The following is a 19,431-nucleotide window of genomic DNA, read 5'->3' as shown; positions in this document are numbered from 1 at the left end:
ACGCGGATAAAATCCCCCTGCGATGATCCAGGTTTCAGGGTGCCCCCTAGTGTTGGAACAGTGGTACTACAGTCTGGTTTATGAAAGGGAGCGATGGAATATGTTTTTTTGTATTTACATGAAATCAAGAGTAGGTAAGTTACACAAAAACTGGTGGAGTAGAAGGTAAACTGAAAAGTCCTCTAGCCTAATTTAAGAGATTCTTGCAGGAGTATGTCTGGGTGGGGCTATGCTATGTGTTGTTGTGCCCCAAAGGCTCCAAACAGTCAAACAGAATTTAAACTGCGCAGACAAGTTCTCTGGCATCTGACAGAATGGAATCAGGTGATTATTCAGCTTGTCGTACAGTACGTCACTGCATGTTATTTCTATGCTGTGGCCCTTTTAATATCACAGAGATCCAAAAAGTTAAAAAAAAATAAAGACGCAAAAAGGTGCTCGCAGTTTTAGTAAAATTTAATTTACAATTACTAGGCATACAGATCAATAGATTCTTTATTCATCTAAAGGTGGCTCATAAATCGATAAGTTACACAATATCATACACAAGCTGGATGCCAAAACTGGGCAAAGAAGTTGCAAAAATAACCACCTCGCCATTTTTAGTCAGTGTTTTGCAGCATATTGTAGAGCCAGTAGATTGTTTTGGAGGTGAGATGGACCTTGTGTGTACGCAAACTCAGGTGGGGGGGGGGGTAGTGATGCGGCGCTGTAAAAATTCCTGATGTGAGCAGCAGAACAGGACTGGTCGCCGGCGTGTTTATGACAAAATCAGATTAGGAACGAATCTGTCTCCGGTTAAGTTGTTGCTACAGTTTTGTTGGTTGTTTTTTTTTTTTTTTTTTTTACACAGTGTGAAGAAGAAACTTTAACTCTACATTAAACTACAGCGAATGAACCTCAAAAAAAAGAACCTCATCCCACACTAGCGGGAATACGGCAGCGGAGATGAACGCACCGACGTGTTCACATGTTTATCCGTCACATCCGGAACACGAGGAAATGTTGCGTAACTGACGGGTGCGAGAAAGTGACAGTTGGGTTTCTGCGCAGTCTTCTCTTTTTGTTGCCCTGCTGACATGAGTTTCCATCTTTAATTCTGCCTTTTTTTCCCCCCTCTAGTCCTCCTCTTCGTCATCATCCTCCTCTTCCTCATCGTCATCCATTTGGTCCTTGGCATCCAGGTCGTCTTCGTCTTCGTCTTCCACCTGCACGTGCAACGATCACAATCAGCTTTGAACTGCATTAAGGTTCTAACTTTTGATCAGAGTCTACGCTCGTACCGATTCTCCCAGATCTTTGAGCCTCTGCTTCAAGCTGAAGATCTTCTGGTCCTGGTCGGACAGCAGTATCAGCAGGTCGTCCTGCTCCTTCTTGGACTCCTGCACTGCCGTTTGCAGCTTTGCCTTCTCCGTCTGCAGGATGGCGACCGTGCTGGTGGACGAGGCCAGCTGCTGCTCCAGCTCCGCCCGGCTCTCCGTCGAGCTCTTGGCTTCAGCCTGAGTCGACAGAACGCCGAGAGCTCAGAGACGATAACAACAGAACACGACAAACGCCAAATTTAAGTCGTTCCACGAACTTTGAGTCGCCCCATCTCGGTCAGCTGTGTGGTGAGCCGGCTCTCCAGCTCTGCCATTTTGGCGCCGTCCATGGAGCCATCATTCTCGGGATTAGACGACTGAGGGACACGAGCCAGGAGGGTGTTAGTCCACTAAACATCACGGGGGTGACACAAAATGCCAGATTTGCAGGATATTCACCCCAGCTTCAGCTCTTCTCAGTAGTTCCTGTCTTTCCATCTTCACCTGGTTGAGTTCTGCAGACTGAGACTGAAGCTGACACCTCAGAGCTTCCAGCTCCTGCGTCAAATCCACAAAATATGAGTTCATCTCCAGTCAAACATGAGCATTTACTGGGTTTCTGGCAAAACATCCATTGTTCCAAATGGTTCCTCGCACTGGTATAGAGGCTTTGCTCACCTCCAGTAGCTGTGCGCTGTCAGAGCGTCCCGCTGAGCCCTCAGCCGTCTGTGACGCCTCTGACCTCTAAAGAACAAACACACAAATGATCTAAACTGCTTCGATGGTCATATCCAGAATGGATTTGACCCGCTCCAATGGTCTAATTTCATATTTGCTAACCAGTTTGTTGATCAGAGCGTCTTTGTCGTCAAGTTGTGTTTGAAGGAGCGCGTTCTGCTTGCGCAACTCCTCAACGTCCTCTCTGAGCTGCGTCAGCTCCTCTGTCTGCATCCCGTTCACCTGTGAACCTTCTCCCTGATTCTGGTTCTCCTTACCTGAAGACATGGTATTGTGCTTATTTTATATATACACAGAAGTGTAGCTCAGCCTAACCAAGAAATTTTTATGTTTGAGATTCTTAAAATCGCATTAATTAGAATTTTGTGTTTAGTTTATGCATTTCATGGAATGCGACTTGTTGCAATGCTGTCTCCCAAACAGCAGGGGGCGACACACTGCAGCGCACATGTTGACAGGACAACGCAGTTCAGCGTCTAAATTCTAAAAAATCTGGTACACAAATAGAAATTTGGAACCTTTTTCCAGGGTGGCAGTAAAATAATTCCACCAACTGCAGAAATATTAAAGACATTTACCATAATTTAAGGTTTTGATTTAAAATAAATATCCTGATTATCAATATCAGTCAAAATGTGCTGTTCCTGTGTACAACTTGTCTCTTTCTGCCCAAAGTTACATGGGGTGCATGGGTGAAGCCCACCTAATTTCAGCTTGAGGATGTTGTACTGATCCTTGTGCTGCTGGATCTGCGACAGCTGCTGAGTCATGGTGGCCTGCATCTGTTCGTTCTGAGACGTCATGGACGACAACTGTTCCTTCAACTCCTGGATCTGAGCATCCTGAAGATGGAACAGTCAAAATAAAATGATCAGCACCAGCGTCCCGCGCCTGGACGATTAAAAAAAAAAGACAGTTCTTTGCTGCGTTTACCTGCTCTCTGATCAGCTCTTTATACTGAGTTACTATGTTGTCGTGTTGCTCTAAAGTCTTCTTCACCTCCTCTTCTTTCTTCTCCTCTTCACTGGATTTGTGAACGGCTTTAGTGATCATACCTATAACAACGATAAGCAGCAGGAATGTAAATGACAACCCCAACCAGGAATTCGTCACGAGCCGCCGATGTGCCTCCCACTGACCCTCCAGCTCTTTGACCAGCTTGGTGAACTCGTGGTCAAACAGCATCTCCTCTGGAGATGGAAAGATGGGCTGCGGCTTCTGAGCCGCTCTAGAATAAAGTTCATGTTTCGTGATGAAACCCAGCTTCTCCACAAAGTTTTCCTTCCCGATCCTCTTCTCAATCAGCTGCTTCAGCTTCTCTCTGAGGAGGACAGAGGAGGCACTCTGAGATGATGACAATACTGAATTTTGCGGTACTGCTGAAACCGTCAGATCCGGGCCTGTGAAAACACAACGGGTGTGTTTGATAGGGTCAATGCCTACTTGGTGTAGTTTTCCAGCGAGTTGTCGTTGTAATAGATGCAGATGCCGAGAAGCAGCGCACACAGACCCTGCACCAGCCGCTCATCTTCCCCCAGGTTCTCGGAGATCTGTGCTGTCAGCTGCAGGAGTCGGTCAAAGATGCATTCAAAAACAGCTGGAAACATGATTCTCGTTCCTTCGCAGATCGGATATTTTACGTAACGTAACGTAACACCATGCTGAAGACATTCAAATATTTAAAATGCGGCTCGTGCCATTTCAAGGATACAAAAGGAACGTTTTCCTGATTGTGGAGAAAGTGTGTGACTGCTATGGGGCAGTTGCTGATCCATGTGCACAGGAGCATGAGGAGTCCAACCCTGGTCTGCACTTTACTGCCCTGCAGAGCACATGAGGAGGTGGAAAAAAGGAATTAAAGAAGCCCTATGGCTGAATGAAGGCAATCTGAGCATCAAAACACCAGTGGAGCAGTTGTTTCTATCAGCATGTGAAGTGTTTTTCTCAAAAAAAAAAGGTCCAAAAATAGAGAAAACAATCAATCCAGTCCAACCACATTAAACATTAGTTGTTAATGTTGTTATAACACAATAATCTGGTATGGGAAAAACACTCAAATTCAAATAAAGTTATGTTGAAAAGAGCGAGCAGCGTTTCCATGAATGAGTCAACATTTGTCTATAAAGCCTTTAAAGAAGCTACAAAACTTGTTTCTACATTAGTTACAGCTTTTATAATATATCATTTGACTGACTGATGACATTCAAAGCATTCTAAAAATCTGTATTTCACTGTTTTTTCAGATATCTGCACATGCAAAGCAAGAAAATTAGCTTCCATTGATGCAAAGTGGAAAACAAGGAGGTCGAGCAACGATAAGAGATCCAGATGCACAACAGACTACAAATGTCAGTTTAAACGTTTACAGGAAACGGCAAAAAAATGAAATCATCTCAATTCGCTGTAGAAAACGCAGGGTGACTTTCATTAAATTGCAACAGAATTTAATGGACATGAAGTTTGCGCTGTTGCAGAAATGCATTGAAATTAATCTCTCCTCTCCAGCTTAAGCTGTCTGATGAGAATGTGAAATATAAAGGAACCAACATGCTTTAACAGGAGCAGACGCGTTTCTTCTACTCAAATCAACAATGCATGCCGGCCCAAGCGACAAAGGTGTAGGTAACAATAAATAAATAAATACCAAACTAAAAAACGTAGTCACCTTTTCAGATTTAGTCTCCAAATTGAACGTCATGAAAAATTAAAAAGAAAACAAGACAATGAACTTTTAATTGGCTAGACACTCACCCATTATCAAACTAAAAAAACAAAAAGAAAACAGAATAATATGCATGCCCCATTCAAGAAATCCAAAACATCAATGTTCAAAGCCAACCTAGTTCTGATCCAAAGTCTCTAATCCAGTCCAAAAACCCTCAGCTGGAGAATTTGATCCTCGGTAAATGTAAATTGTACTATCTGTTGGAATAATCCACCTCCTGCATGTACATGAAATAGACAAATATTTAAACATCTATGATCATCCAACAGATCTGCACAATCTCAGTAGAAGGGTTTTGGAACCCTCAGATGTTTAAACCCTTTTCAGACAGTTAAAATATTTCTGAGGATCAGAGGCTGTACGCTAAAGGCTAACAGCTAAAGGTTACAAACAAGGGTAGTTGTTTCCATTACATCTGAAAAAAAAAATAAAAATACAGCAGCTACACCTTGTTTCTCTCCTGCACTCGTTCATTTTCCAACATTCACAGCAGTGGAATCCATAAGACAGCGTCCATAAGTTCATTATTTATTACCAAGTGAATCACAGTGCTACGTTAGTGCTGGTAAAGAGTTAAAGGAAAGCAAGAATCCCCTGACCCCCCCCTTTCCCCCAAAAACACTGGGCCAACAAGACCCCTACTGCAGATGCCAGGCCAAAAAACCAGCACAAGTGACGCCCAAGAGCTCAAAGCTCACACAGACACAGCACACACACGTTACTCACCCGCCGGACGATCTTATCTCCCTGTAAAACCACAACAATGTGACACTGTTCTATTCACTGATGTTGAGGATACTGCAGCAAAAAAGCGCGATTACACATGTGTACCCGGACACTGTTAACGTCTCTGTGGCCTGAGCCGAGCGTCTCGTGAGCAGCGTCCTACCTGGGAGAGGATGTTGGTGCACTGCTGCAGTAAAGACACGGGGGGCTTTCCCAGACTGGTGGCCAGTTGGACCCTCAGCAGCTGCTCCTTCTGGGTGAGGTTGTCCTGCAGGGCGTGAGCCAAGGCCACGGCGGCACACCAGTTAGACAAAGAGTCTGCTGAAAAGAGGCCTCCGCACAGCAGCTGCCCCGCTGAGATGGAATTCGCTGTGAGGAAGGAATAATAGTAACTACAATGGAGTTAAGTGGTCATTGCAGTGGAGTCTACTGGGACAAAGATCCATCTGCACACGGCTGATAATTCCATTTCAAAGGTGGAATTACCATCAATGGTGGAGGGCAGCAGTGTGGCTACAATCTCTCCCTGGCCTTTCTGGTTCTTGTAGAGGAAACACTGGAAGCAGTAGAGGACTGCACAGCGAAGGACAAACGGTTGTCTCTCGTTCACCATGGACATGAGCAGCACCACGATGGCCGGCCTACGGACACGCGGAAGTCGGGGAAAGAGATTGCAGCATCGGATGGATACTGAAGGTTTAATGTCTCGGGGGTCTCGTCCCGTCTTACCGCGGCGGATTTGAGGGAGCGTTGACAGAAGCAAAGTAGTCCTGGTTGACCTGTGAGCCTCTGATAACCTCCGATACGGTGTTGATGGTCTGAAAACAGTGGTTGGGTCAGGTTTGACAGCCTCACGTGAGCCTTCACCGTCGACAGCTACGGTTGTAGAACTGCAATTACCTCAGTGAGGATGTCAGCTGGCACTCCGGTGGCCATGAGGATGGTGCAGAGCTGCTGCAGCAGACCACACTGATACATAGACTTCTGACAGCTGGCTGTAGCCCCGGGGGAATTCACAGGCGACACCATGACTCGAACCAACTGAGAGCACAGAAGAACGCTCAGTGAAACCACACCTGCTGCCCTGCTGGGTGGATCTAAAGCTTAGCCTCGGAGGCGGACAAACACGACCGCTCTGCTTTACCTGCAGCATGAGGTGAAGGTTGGTGACCTTTTGTGCAGACCAGCCCGAGTTGTCATCGCCCACCTCGAACCACGGCTTCATTCTCTGGATGTAAGAGCCCTCTTTGAAGAAGTTCTGATTGGAGCTGTTGTTCTTCAGCAGGTTGAGCAGCAGCAGCAAACAATCCTCCACCACAATACCTGCACGGAGAACGTTTACATCAAAAGACAAGCGGGCCTGTGTCGCCTGTGTCCCCCCCCGGCTGAAACAGAAACTCCTTCTACCTCCGTCACTACTGCCCTCCTCTGTGATGATATCAAGGAGACGCTCGAAAGCATTTTCAAACGCCACGATTTTCTGAATGGCAGCATTGCTTTTGGTGAGCTGCTGAAGTAGCAGCAGACCCTGTTGGGAACGAAAAGAGATCTTCAGGAAACACCACTGAGGACGGCACATTTGGAACGACAGACAAGCGAGAATGGAACTTACACAGATGCTCTAAACACTGCACTGGTTCACAGAACATTCAGTGGCAAACACAAATACTCACGTCATTTCGAATCACTTCTCGGGAATCTGCCAGTAGATCCATTAATCTGGAAACACCTACAGGTGGACACATACAATGCAGTTTAGCCCCGAGATGGGAAAAGAACCAAGTACAAGAATTTCCAGCCCAAGGGTGGATTTTCAGAGATCTAATACTGGTTTCACTTTGGCCAAACTATTCACACCAAAGTCTAAACAGAGACATACTCAAGATGAAGATCATATCACGACTCCTTCATTCAAATTGGAATTTTTTTTGATCGTTTCAAAGCTTATCAGATTCAATCATCGATCCATTTAAGGACTGATGGGATTGTTTCCCTGCAGTTCTAAGTATACGAGCGGATGTAAACATGCAGGGAGAAACTTACCCATGGGGCTGACCAGGATGACACCTTGGACCTGTGGCCCCTGGTTCTTTAGCAGAGCAGTCAACAGCTTTACCCCAGGCCACCGCACATGGAAGTCAAACTCCTAAAATAAACAACAACATCAAGCCACCATTTACAGAAATGTTACAACATACATATTTCTGAGAATAGAAAAGGTCCAAGACCTCCAAAAGAGTGAGAAGAAGAGTCAGGTGTTCTGGGTCCTGAATGAAGTGGTCTGTAAACTGGGCGCCCAGGTCATCTACCTGCTTCTGAGTGTTCTCATCTGTGAAGAAAGGCTCGATTCAGGGATGTTTCAAGTGAAGCAGGACTCAACAATACACAGAAAACACAACAGGATCCCCCTCAAGGAATTTTCTGTCAATACTACTTGGAAATAGAGGTGGATGTCGGCCATCAATATCTTTAATCTATAGATCACAATAAGCCAACTTTGATTGAGCTTTTCCCCGTCTGATGCAGACCTTTAACACTCTTGTAGTGAAATACATTTCAGAGGTACTGCTAATTGGTATAAAAGTAAATTCTATGATTAAACTGGTAGTTATTTGTTTGTAACTCACAAACAACAGTTTGCAAAAGGATGCAGAATGAGCAGGATGGTCTAATATAATTTTAATGAAATGGTTCTGGTAAAAATGAGGTTTGAAAAATGAACAGGAGCAACCAACCAGCCATTAAAATGTAAGGAAGACAAAAGGTGAATGAGACATGGAATACAGAGAGGATGTGATGGGATTAGTGAAGCATTGTCATCACCAGCCAAACATCTCTAGACTGTCAGAAATAACTACGATAGCGAAGGATCGTTCCAGTACTGCCCATCCACAGAAACACTTCTATTCCTTTACGAGGGAGGAAAGGGTGCAAATGCAACTGTGTCAGTTAAGATTTAAAAAAACAAAACAAAACATTGACCCAGAAGTTTTTGCATAATTCTTCACAGAAAAAGTGCAGAACCAGCTGGCTGAGCAGGGTGAACACATCAGCCTTTCCAATTTTTGCAATCAGCTTGTAAAGCAAGGTTGTTAATGTGCACTTGTTCTGCAACAAAACCAATGTGAAGATTTGATTTTGTGCTGGGGGGGGGGGGTGGTCATGCACAGTTCTGAAAGAGTTTTACCTTCTGATTCATCTGTAGTTAAAAACATGGAAAAGAAGAGAGATGATAATCTTTACACAACACAGTTCAGAGAGGAAACTGTGTAACATCCAGCTGAGGTGAATTTAGACGCGTTTAAAAGGGCAACAACTGAGGCAGTTAGCAGTATTCACAACAACCAATTTAAGCTGGCTCTCATAATTTGAAATGATTCTCCTTATCGATACTGCGAGCAGCCAGTACCTTGTTCTTCCTCCTCATCACTGCAGATGATGTTGTACAGTGTGTCCAAAGCATAACCAATGATTTCAGAGTCAGACCTGATGAATCAACAGGAAGATTAACTTATTATAGGGAAATTTATTAGGCATCTTAAGCTGCATTTACTTTTACACAGCAACCAGCAGGAAATAATTTCTCAATGAAATAGTAATAACATGGACATACCTGTCAGTTTGCAGTATGTTGATCAAGTGATCCATTGCCTGTGTGCCAACTTCCATGCGATATTTCTGCACAAAAATGCACAGATCACCGTGTAAGAGGCAAGAATAAACCCTGTACAGGTCAGCAGTCCATCACAGGAATATATACCATTTACAGTCACAGCTAGGAGCAAATTAGAGTGTCAAATCAACCTAATGTTCATGTTTTTGGACTGTGGTAGACAAAACCCCACACAGGCAGAGAGAGAAGGTGCAAACTCCAAAATAAAAACCCAGAACCTGTGTGTGTGTATATAGTATATATTAAATATAGTCTTTGCACCTTAGAAAGGGACTTAAGGGCACGGACAGCATCTCGGCGGTCTTCTAGGAGTGTTGAAGAAGCCACCCGGTCACAAAGCTTCTGGATCTGTCAATGGAAGAATTACACATTTGCAAATAAGTAAAGAGGCTGGTCTTTTTAATCCCAGGAATTTCTTCTTTTATGTCCACACGAAAAATGGCAAAACGAAAAATGCTGCAGATTTCCCAAGGTTTAAATGCCCCTCAGGAATCCTGCAAAGCAGGATGTGAACTGTTTGTATATTTAAATTGACTGTCTAAGGCTCCCCAATGCTAATCGTGAATGTCTGTTTTTCTCCTTTAATTTCCTAGATTTCCTAAATTCCTAGGCATTAAAATAAACAGCAAATGTGCCAGAAAGCCCAGCTGCTGACTGACAGCTATGCTACATGAGTTAGCCCAATTAGCCTCCTGATTAGCAGGCTAAACTAGTTTCAGGGGAGCATTCTAGAACCTTAATAAACAAAATAAACCACAATCAGTCTGCGCTAACACTTGGATTTCGTTGGTGAGGAGTCTCCACACGCCCTCATAGTAAGAAGCGAAGCTAACAGCAGCTAGCCGGGCTGGTTCCTTACCGTCTCCGCTCCGGACGGCTGCGGCCCGGCTGCCTGCCCACCCATCACTCCTCTGAAGAAGTTCATCTTTACAGACGTCCGCTCAGTGTGGAACACAAATCGACTCTCCTCCTGAGGAAAAGCAGACTGTCCCCTCAGTGCTCCGCACAATGTCTGCGTAATTACAAGAGAAAATATGAAGAAAAGCACCTTTTTCGCTGTGTACTGTCCGACTGACCCCGGAAAACAAGTGTTTTGTGCTGCGCATGCGCGCAGACGTGGCGATACGTGGCCTATCAGCAAGCACGAGCGCAGTTATTTAAAGGGGAAGGAAAGCTACAACAGTCGCTATCAGTTTCACAAAACCATCCATTTTTACGACTTAAGTGTAGAGGAAATGGCCGGATATCATTTATAATATATATAATACTGAATTAAGTGTGAGGTAGAATGCAATTGTATGTTCTTTACAATACCTCATGACTGGCTTGGTACTGGGGCAGAGGTCAAGGACCTCTATGTCAAGGCGCTCAGCAGGTAAAGTAGTGGTTTATGTGCCTGCACATTCCTTTTGACAAATTCTAAGTGCGATAGCATCTTCTTGCACAAGATAACGGGTCAGGAAGACATTAGAGGCCATATGGGCACCTTGATGCAGATCCAGCACGCCAGTGTCAGACTGTACAAGAGAGTTGGGCTGGTGTAGAATTTTGTTGACTCAGTAAGAAAGATTAACATTAACATCAGTTATTGGGGAGAGATTTGGGAGTCCCAGGCCTGGGGGGGGGGGGGGGGGTCTCTTTCCAGAGTTCCTTACCTTATCTGGCTGGCGTTTTCCTGAATGTCATCTGTTCATCATATCAACAAGACAGTGATGCAATTTGAAGGCATACAGTTGATCGTATAAATTATAACTGATGAACATACCTGGGAGCAAACTGTACAACAAATGCATGTTTTGCAACTAATATTACAGTAATACATTACTCCACATTCAAGTTGACAGGTCTGGAACAGAAACCTAAAAAAAAGCCCCAAAAAACCCACACAAAGCCCCAAATTATAATCGTGTTTGTTACACCAACCACCTTCCTACAAATGGTTGCTCCTGTGTTTGCCAGATGGCATCACCCAGGGCAACAGCAGCCTTTATTCTCCCCTTTCACTGTGCAACAGCAGCTGCTTATTGAGATTACCCCAGCGAAGAAGCTGCAAACATGACAAATGTATAGGAACAGTGCTGATATCAGTAGTTTATTGTATGTTATGTGAAACACATCCAAAAATAAAAACAAATTAAAAAAAAAAAAAATCAAATTGCAACACTTTTGTACTAGCAAGAGTAAACACAGTTAAAAGAATAAGATGGCAGCCAACTGTTTACTACGCCTGCTAAAGCCGAGGAGGGACTTCCGATTCAGAAAAAGAACAGATGATCCACTCTACTGCGTGTTCAGCCGCGGGAGTTTTCCTTAACGTGCGGAAGGTCGAGTTGGACAACCTGAACCCAAATTGATATGCGCAATAGTTTTAACCCCACAACCATGTAAAAGCGGAGAAATGCTCCAAAGCACATCGGCTCTTCACTTCCTTTGTTCAAAAGTGACTGCAGTCAAGTGCTCATGGTAAATTACCTGATAGACATTCAGAAGAGCTGTTTTTACCAAGCACCCCCCCCCCACCCCCCAGAATAATGACCAGCCCAGTGAAAAATGTGTGGCAGGTTCGTATGAATATCAGGACAGGTCCGCAGTGCCAATAGTTCATAACCTTTTTTTTTTTTTTTTATTCTTTTCAAAAATGTTGGTTGTCTTTAAACTGGCACGATTGTCCCGGGAATGTTGGGTTTAGTGCAAAACTATCAGACACGGAAGACCTCGTTGCTTTGTCCGTCCAGAAAAATGCTACATCGTTTTCACTTCCAAATCAGTGCAAGAAAAATGTAATGCTTAAAAAAAAAAAAAAAAAAAAAAAGGCTGCTTTTTCTTTAACACATAAGGTCTTCCCTCCCTACCAAGTGGTAAAAAAATAAACAAGACAGGGAATCTGCCATGGATGTATGCATCAAAAAGAAAAGAGAAATCCAAACAATGGCAATGCACCAGCTATTGAAGAGCACAATTATTGTCAGTTTCACCCCCGTCAACCTGCTGCAGAGAGAGAATTAAAACAGAAAATGGATCTTTTCAACATCCTGGCACTGCTGCCATCAATGGAGACAACCCCAAACAGGAAATATCCGACAGACTCCCGCCATAACCAACAAAGCGATGGCATGAAAACCAAGGATCAAACACTCTGCATCACCATCTTTAATGTACCTTTTTGGAGGAATGCCTAAACCATTTAATGTCAGAACCCGAGGCACCAAAAGTCTCTTGTGACACCGCGACCAGACAACAAATGTACAAAACTGGGAACAAAAACAGACCACGTCGGTAGTAAACAGTATGGAAAAAATAAAGTAACCACCTGAACAAAGTTCAATTTTGTAAATACTGCTCCCCCCGTCCCCGCTGCCCTTACACAGTAGCTCAGAAAGAGCGGCGAGCTCTGAACCACTCCACACTTCAGTAAGACTGGAAATGGTGAGATAGAAGGCACCATCATGCACTTATTAAACAGAGAAATAAAAATATACACAAACATACAGTAAACTATCCTTTATGCTGCACATTTACTCTGTTCCTCCACACTTCAGACAGGGCGAGAGGGAGGCATCGTCCGTCCCAGTCTCATGGTCTAGTCGGCAGAGAAAAGATGAAAAATAAACCTGGAATTAGAGAGAAAAACAAAAACAAAAAAAAACAGAGCAAGCAGCCATCCTTAACACCACTCTTCTATTGTTCCACTTTGTATCTTGAACATCCTTCTGTCCCCCCCCGTTCGTTTGGGAAAGTCAAGGACTGGAGATTTTCATTTGTAAATTAGAAATGAGGAAAAAAATACAACATAGATTTGTTTGTCGTCATGTCCATCCAGCAGTAATTGTTTTGGGTCAAAGGTGAGAAAAGTACATTGGTCACAGCTGACAGGCTTGAATCCAGGCCTGACCCGGTGGAGCCGTATCACTCCGAGACAAAATGGGTCTCTCCGGCGGCGGTCCGAGCGAGGACATCAATGCAATACGGCAAAAGTACCCATTGGTGCATATTGAGGAGCGCATTATGCAATTTTGAAGCAGTGGTCTCTTCAAAGGAAAAAGTTAAAGGCAAGCTTTTTCCTCGGAACTGCACAAACGTTGCACCTCACTCTTCAACAGTAACGGGCAGAAAACGACCACATCAAATGTGCAATAGGGATTTCATGAAGCAGCGCCTCCCTTTAAGTGGAGGCATGTAATCTCTTTTCCAATATTGGGCTGTACTGTCGAAGTTTAAAGTCTTATCAGTCCCTCCTAATGTGGCAGACTACTCCTGTTGGTTTGCCATTTTATCGTGAGCTTACAAATTTAAGTTTGTGAATTCTTAAGAAACCTGGAAAGGAGGCTCAACTCACAATAAGCGAAACTGGTTATTTGCTTATTTGTTTGGTCTATTTCACAAACAGTCGACAGGCTGTGTCACATTCCAAAGCAAAGAGGGAATAAAGAACAAAACCAAAATCAAGTTATGTCTATACATGAAAAGTTCTTTTCTTTCAGAGAACGGTTGAAGATGAAGAACACGGTACTACTTCCACAATGCAGGCGGAGTACTTCTCAGCGACGCTGGGTCGTGAAGCGGCCCTCTCCTTGGATCCCGGAGCCTCTTCCTGAGCCTGCGCCCATTTTGGGGGCCATGCCGCCTCGGGGAGGGGGTCCCCTTCCGTCGCGGTCACGCATCATTCCACTTGGCACGAAGCTCCGCGAGCCGCCGGCGCCGCGCCTCATGTCCCGGCGCTCGTCTCCGTTGCGGGTTTCTCGTTCACGCATGGCTCTCGTTTTCTTCTCCTCCACGTTGAGACGCACCTCGTTTCGGAACATGATGGGCTGTGAAGAGGAAAAAGACAAAATCGCTCCGTAAGAAACAAGAGAATATCGAGGACAATAGTGCGTGTGCACGTTGCCTCCACCTTGGCTGCCAGAATTCTCTGCACTGGTTCAGAGTCATCAAAGACAACAAATCCAAAGTTGGGCAGTTTCCCGCCAACGCCCTTGGTGTTGATCCGAAGCTCCAGCACATTTCCGTACGCTTAAAGAAAGAAAAGAAATTGCATCATTTCACCTGGTATCGATTCGCACTGGCAAATTATTCATTTTTTAATTATTATTTAAAGGAAAACGCACTCATGAAGAAATCTTTGAGCTCATTTTCATCAATGTCATGCGGGAGGTTGCCAACAAAAAGCTGCTGGCTGTCTGGGTAGCGGACAATTCGCCTGTTGTCCAGGTCTCCAGAGTCGGCCTCCCCCCTTCCACCTGCAGGACAGGATTACAGCCAGAGATCAGCTCACACGAAACAGACTCAAAAAATAAGAAATACGCACGAGTCGAATTCGTACGAGTGACAAACATTTACCTTTGTTGACAAAGCTTAAATGGGATTTTCCTGCTTGTGAGTCTGAAGACTGAACACCATCTAACAATGGTAAAATTGCAGATGTTACAAACAAACTAACTTGAAAAGTTGAGCGACAGTGATGCAACATTATGTGGAAAATGAGCAGGAGCATTACCAGGTCTGGGACCCCGCTGAGTGAAAGTCAATCTGTCACGAGTGCGCTGGTCTCTGGGCCGTAGAGGAGCATTCTGCATCTCTGGCTTGGCTTCAGCTCTGGGCTGCATAAAGCATGAATCAATCTATTATATCCTTTCACAAAAACAAAAACTAGCACAGGAATTTAATTTAAAAAGCCATTCCTTATTACACACATGTGGACAGCAGGATTCTTTGGAAAAAGAATGTAATCAGCATACAACAAAGGTTACCTGTGAGCTGGAAGCTTTCACAACATGGGGTGAGATTCCAGAGGTGGTGACGGTGCCAGTAGGAGGCAGGTTTTTGCTGGTCACAGATGCCCACGAGAAAGCCTGGATGAGGAATAGAATAATGCAGCCAGTCACCATTATACTGCAGTGTCGATGGGTGAATTCTGCATGATTAAGTGGCAGATAAGCAGATAAATAACTGGTCTGTGGATGCAAGATAATTTTTCCTTTTTTTGGGGAAGATAAATATTGAGTGAATTTATGCTCATAGATGCTAATGAGCACGTTTTACCTTGGGAGGCTCTTGGATGTTTGGTGGAGACTCCACAGGTGCAGGGGAAGGTGCTTTCTCCTCCATCTCCTCCAGAACCTTCTCCTCCACTTCGGGCTTTGTCTCCTCCCCTTTGGGTTCTGGTTCAGGTTCTGGCTCAGGCTCTGGGACCGGCTCCTCCATGGGCTCCTCTACTCCATTCCTATTGAACACAAACACCAAATCACTTCTACAGTTGGCAAAAGTCCATTACTATAAAACATTTTTTTAAAAACAGACAATGATGTTATAGCCTACGTGACAGGGTGAGGTTCATAATAAGTGGTGCTGTTGGGGCTTTCTTGTAGGGGCTCAGGCGATGGCTGTCTCTCTTCTGGTTCTTCTTCAACTTCTTCCTCTGATTCTTAAAGGAAATGAAACAGAAGATATCACCATTAGCAACCCCATGAGTCATATATGAACATTAGCATTGATATAAATACCAATCAGATGTGACATCACATGCTTTGACCCACCAAGCTACACAAGGGTACGGTTTATTGTAGTCACAGGTTGTGAAAAGCATATCTTTGCCTCTAAAACGATACATCAAAACGACTATTTCCTTGAGTACAAAGATCGGCTAAGAGCTAGTTTGTTGTAATCAGCTCACCCTCATCAATTTCAGCTTCAGAGTCTTCAAAAACCTCATCCTCATAACGGAAGATGTCGTTATGGACATAGAACTTGTTTGCCGCCGAACCCTGCAGAAATAGGTCATGAAGAAAGAAAAATATATTTAGAAATCTAAAGCAAACCACAATTTTATGTCCCCAAGTGTGTTATACATCATTATATAAATATATATGTATATATATGTATATATGTAGAAGTACTCACCTCTGGAGCAAGAACAAAGGTTTGCATGAACTTCCTCATGGGCTGACCATTGTTGGACAGCTCTCCAAGGACTTGCACCACAACTCCATCATTGAGTGTGGCATGAGCATCCACATGTCTGATTTTGGTGTGGCATTCATTAAACTGCAAGGACATAACCTTCTTGTGGATCTCCTAAGAGATGCAAAAAGTACAAAATCAAAACACTGCACTGACAACAACAGCATATGTGGTTTTGTAACAAAATTCCCTTTAAATAGTCTGACATCTGTGTGTTTTTTCAATAAATGATGCACATTTTGAGAGTATTTATTAAAATCTCTGCCCCTACCGCCTGCCCATACACTGCTTCAGCCAGCTTTCCACTTGAGTCAAGACCTCCGTGGACATAAGAGGAATTCCTTCCATAAAACCTGGTTGGCACAATATGACAGTCAACCTATTGGCAGCACATATACATTTAGTATCAACCGTGATCCCGTTTCTTCCCTACCTGTGAAGGAAGTCTGGTGCCTTGTTCAACAGTGTGTAATACTGCCTCACAAACTCCCGCCCTACAAGCAGGGGACTTGGCTTCTCCATCACCATTTCTTTGGTAAACAATTCTAAGTGCTGAAATATATAGGCAGACATAACCGTAGTTATTGGCATCATGCTAAATGTGACTCCTTTCAGACATGGTAGCAACATCAAAGCAGCGCGTATTGCTCGACAGGAATCCAAGAAGAAAAGTGAAAATGAAGACAAAGGTTTCAGTAAGAGCCTGAGCAGATTCTGGGGATTCTAAGCAAATTTTCACATAACCTTTGTTGGATGCCAGGTCATTTAGGTTCCACGTCATAATTTGATAAAAGATATACACGGAAAAAAACCACTTTCAATTGCAGCTTCATTATTATCATTATTATTATTATTAGACAACATGTTCACTGCAGCTTCCGTTTTCACGGAACAAATACCGAAAGTAAATCTGAAGGGACGATCACGACTTTCGCATCAACACCAAGTCGTTGCACCATTTCAGACGAAGGTTTCTTCTAATCGTGAATCTTATTGTAGGTTCTCCACAGCTGATGGTTTAGCTATCTGGCTACCACACAAGCTAACTGCGCCATCAAGTTCATCCAATGAGACAAAGAGGGAAACCGGCTACGGGTAGATGGACGAGCGAATGGTGCAGGTGTTTTGATAGGAGAAAAGAAACTTAAAACCAACCGAAATCCTTGATCCTCAGAGTTTTCCCTCTATACGCGGCGCCTTTGCGCTGTGAATAACTGGCCAAAGGATTTGATGTAAACAACAAAGCAACAAAGCCTTTTATGTCAACGCTACCACCTTTTAGCCGTTTACCCCCCCACATCTGTCGCATGATCATTTTTATCCCGTTGCTTTCCACCTTGTGTATTTTATGCGTCGTTTATATTCATTTCCGGGACATCGCGTATTTACACTGTCAGCAAGGTTGCCTTGTCTACACTGTTAAAAACACGAATTTAAACGTCGGCCCTCATCTTGCTAACAAGCTAATATTAGCCCAGCATACTTGAAAGCAACGCCAAGCTCGCGACACTTTTGGTTAGCTAGCAACCGTTAGCCGACTTGTGGCGTCGTCGATATTCCTACACCCGGTGTTGTCAGATCACTGGCGCTCATTTTTCACAATGTGCACATTTATCACACATGATTATCATTTCGGTGGTTTTGTCAACATTGGAAAAAACACTTGACAGCGTCACTTTGTAGTGCTTTCATAGAGGAGGGCATCAATAGATGGGTAAATCCATTGGTCTGGTGATAAGCAATGTAGTTTTCAAATATAGTGTATTGATATCATACAATCGTGGCTCATATATTGACAATCTGTCTTTCTGCAATATAACATCACGTAAAAATATGTTCGGCCATTAACTCGGACTTTGCCCACAAATTACCCACGAATGTCAAAACCGTCATGAGACGAGTTAAGTGCTATGCTATCTTGTATTAAACAAAGGGACATCTTACTAATGCACGTTACTGGAAAAACTGATGGCACAAGGGACAATGTGTATAGCCACCACCCACAGCAAATATCAATTAACTAATCTTTTCGATCTACGAATTAATCGTGGTTTTGCTGTACAATACAGCTAACGTCAACTTCTATGGTTTACGCTAGCTCTCCGGCAGTCTCATGGCTAATTTAGCATCAAAAATGGCTAACTTACCTTATGAATGACCTAGCTACGTAGAAAGCCTTGAATGTAATAAATAATCTTTTATGTATTGTTTGGAAATGTATGTCAAAAAGTATATTGTAGTACTTTCCCCTCCTCTAACAGTTTCGGATCTCCGCTGTACCAGCGATTGAAGACTTGTAATGATAGCTTGTATTTATTGTTTTACCCCTGCGATCTGGGGCAGGGAACCCCCATCACAGAAAAGCAGCCAATTAAATCTTTACACTGGGCAGCATAAATTATGACGTCGGATGGCGACCACGCCCCCAAACATTGAACCGCTGGGCATGATATTTCCCATATTGCACTGCGCGCTTGTGACTATGGCGATGAAAGCGTTTGTTTGTTTGTTGATTGGCTTTTAGCAAAATAACAAGTTAGGAATACATTTTAATTACTTTTTCCAGAAATGTTGATAATGGGCAAAGGAAAAGCTGATTCCATATGGAGACGTTCCGGATCTAGGACAGAGGGACTTTGACCTACCTAGTAGCCTTGTATCACAGCTGCCTGTTTAATGTATATGCATATGTTGAACCCACAGTACGTGGGTTAATGGTCTGCTTGTTTCTTTCATGCAATTTGCACACACCGAAATGTGGATTTTAAAGTGACGTATTTTGAAGAATAACTCTTATTGATTGACCGTCTTGATTCTAAATTTTCAAATGCAGCGTATCATTCTGGTCTGGCAGTGAATTTAACTGGAACTTAAATTGGGCAGCAAAATAAATGTCGATCTGATCTAGAATAAACTTAGGTATTTTTCTTACTAGAATCAATCTTGCCATATTTACATCGTTATACCACATAATCAAATATATGTTACATACGTGTTTGGTCTGTGGCTCTAAATTGTAATTAAAGCTTCAAATTGTGTGTGAATTTGGTTTGCTATGGTGTGAACGGGCTGAAGGTGTCGACAGCTGCCAACACAACGAAATCCCTTCATTCATGCATTTTTGCCTTGGAACAAAATCGCGCACCAATCCTCGTTAATCATGCACGGGCATGAGACGCCGCCAAGTGGTCAAATGATGCATTTACACCTTTTGGAAAAAGCACGTACCATTGAATCGGTTTCTGAATTTAAAAAAAATCGTTTCATTAGAATTATCGTTATTGTTAGGAATAATAATGTTTCTTTGAGTT

At 43.5% G+C, this 19,431-nt stretch overlaps 2 protein-coding genes across 6 annotated transcripts; both read right to left on the bottom strand.

Moving 5' to 3' along the window:
* Positions 1-438: 438 nt before the first annotated feature.
* On the bottom strand, positions 439-10,328 carry uso1 (USO1 vesicle transport factor). 4 transcript variants are annotated; one of them, XM_011612923.2, is made up of 27 exons: positions 10,212-10,328; positions 10,023-10,133; positions 9,425-9,511; positions 9,104-9,168; positions 8,900-8,976; positions 8,678-8,689; positions 7,719-7,819; positions 7,534-7,636; positions 7,164-7,219; positions 6,898-7,018; positions 6,635-6,813; positions 6,391-6,531; positions 6,220-6,308; positions 5,977-6,131; positions 5,654-5,859; positions 5,491-5,511; positions 3,751-3,861; positions 3,483-3,601; positions 3,179-3,360; positions 2,973-3,094; positions 2,743-2,881; positions 2,142-2,296; positions 1,980-2,045; positions 1,761-1,859; positions 1,580-1,678; positions 1,284-1,499; positions 439-1,208 (listed from the first exon to the last, which is right to left on the bottom strand). In XM_011612923.2, exons 2-27 carry the CDS (start codon positions 10,086-10,088, stop codon positions 1,119-1,121), a joined length of 2,877 nt encoding a protein of 958 aa, XP_011611225.2. In that variant the 5' UTR covers positions 10,089-10,133; positions 10,212-10,328; the 3' UTR covers positions 439-1,118. The 4 variants fall into 4 exon arrangements, with proteins under 4 accessions (XP_011611225.2, XP_011611227.2, XP_011611226.2 ...); XM_011612925.2 differs by lacking the exon at positions 5,491-5,511; XM_011612924.2 differs by lacking the exon at positions 8,678-8,689.
* A 1,295-nt stretch (positions 10,329-11,623) lies between these two features.
* Positions 11,624-18,430, bottom strand: g3bp2a (G3BP stress granule assembly factor 2a). Of its 2 annotated transcripts, none has more exons than XM_029850856.1 (13): positions 18,268-18,430; positions 16,554-16,672; positions 16,392-16,473; positions 16,061-16,234; positions 15,834-15,924; positions 15,479-15,578; positions 15,203-15,383; positions 14,911-15,012; positions 14,658-14,760; positions 14,501-14,560; positions 14,269-14,400; positions 14,055-14,173; positions 11,624-13,971 (listed from the first exon to the last, which is right to left on the bottom strand). In XM_029850856.1, exons 2-13 carry the CDS (start codon positions 16,646-16,648, stop codon positions 13,702-13,704), a joined length of 1,509 nt encoding a protein of 502 aa, XP_029706716.1. In that variant the 5' UTR covers positions 16,649-16,672; positions 18,268-18,430; the 3' UTR covers positions 11,624-13,701. The 2 variants fall into 2 exon arrangements, with proteins under 2 accessions (XP_029706716.1, XP_011611230.2); XM_011612928.2 differs by having other exon boundaries at positions 15,479-15,584; positions 18,268-18,429.
* Between the last annotated feature and the right edge of the window lie 1,001 nt (positions 18,431-19,431).

The sequence above is a fragment of the Takifugu rubripes genome, chromosome 17 (assembly GCF_901000725.2).
Source record: "Takifugu rubripes chromosome 17, fTakRub1.2, whole genome shotgun sequence".
Lineage (NCBI taxonomy): Eukaryota > Metazoa > Chordata > Actinopteri > Tetraodontiformes > Tetraodontidae > Takifugu > Takifugu rubripes.
The sequence above is the reverse complement of the archived record's forward strand: the minus strand, read 5'-3'. Positions and strand labels throughout refer to the sequence as shown.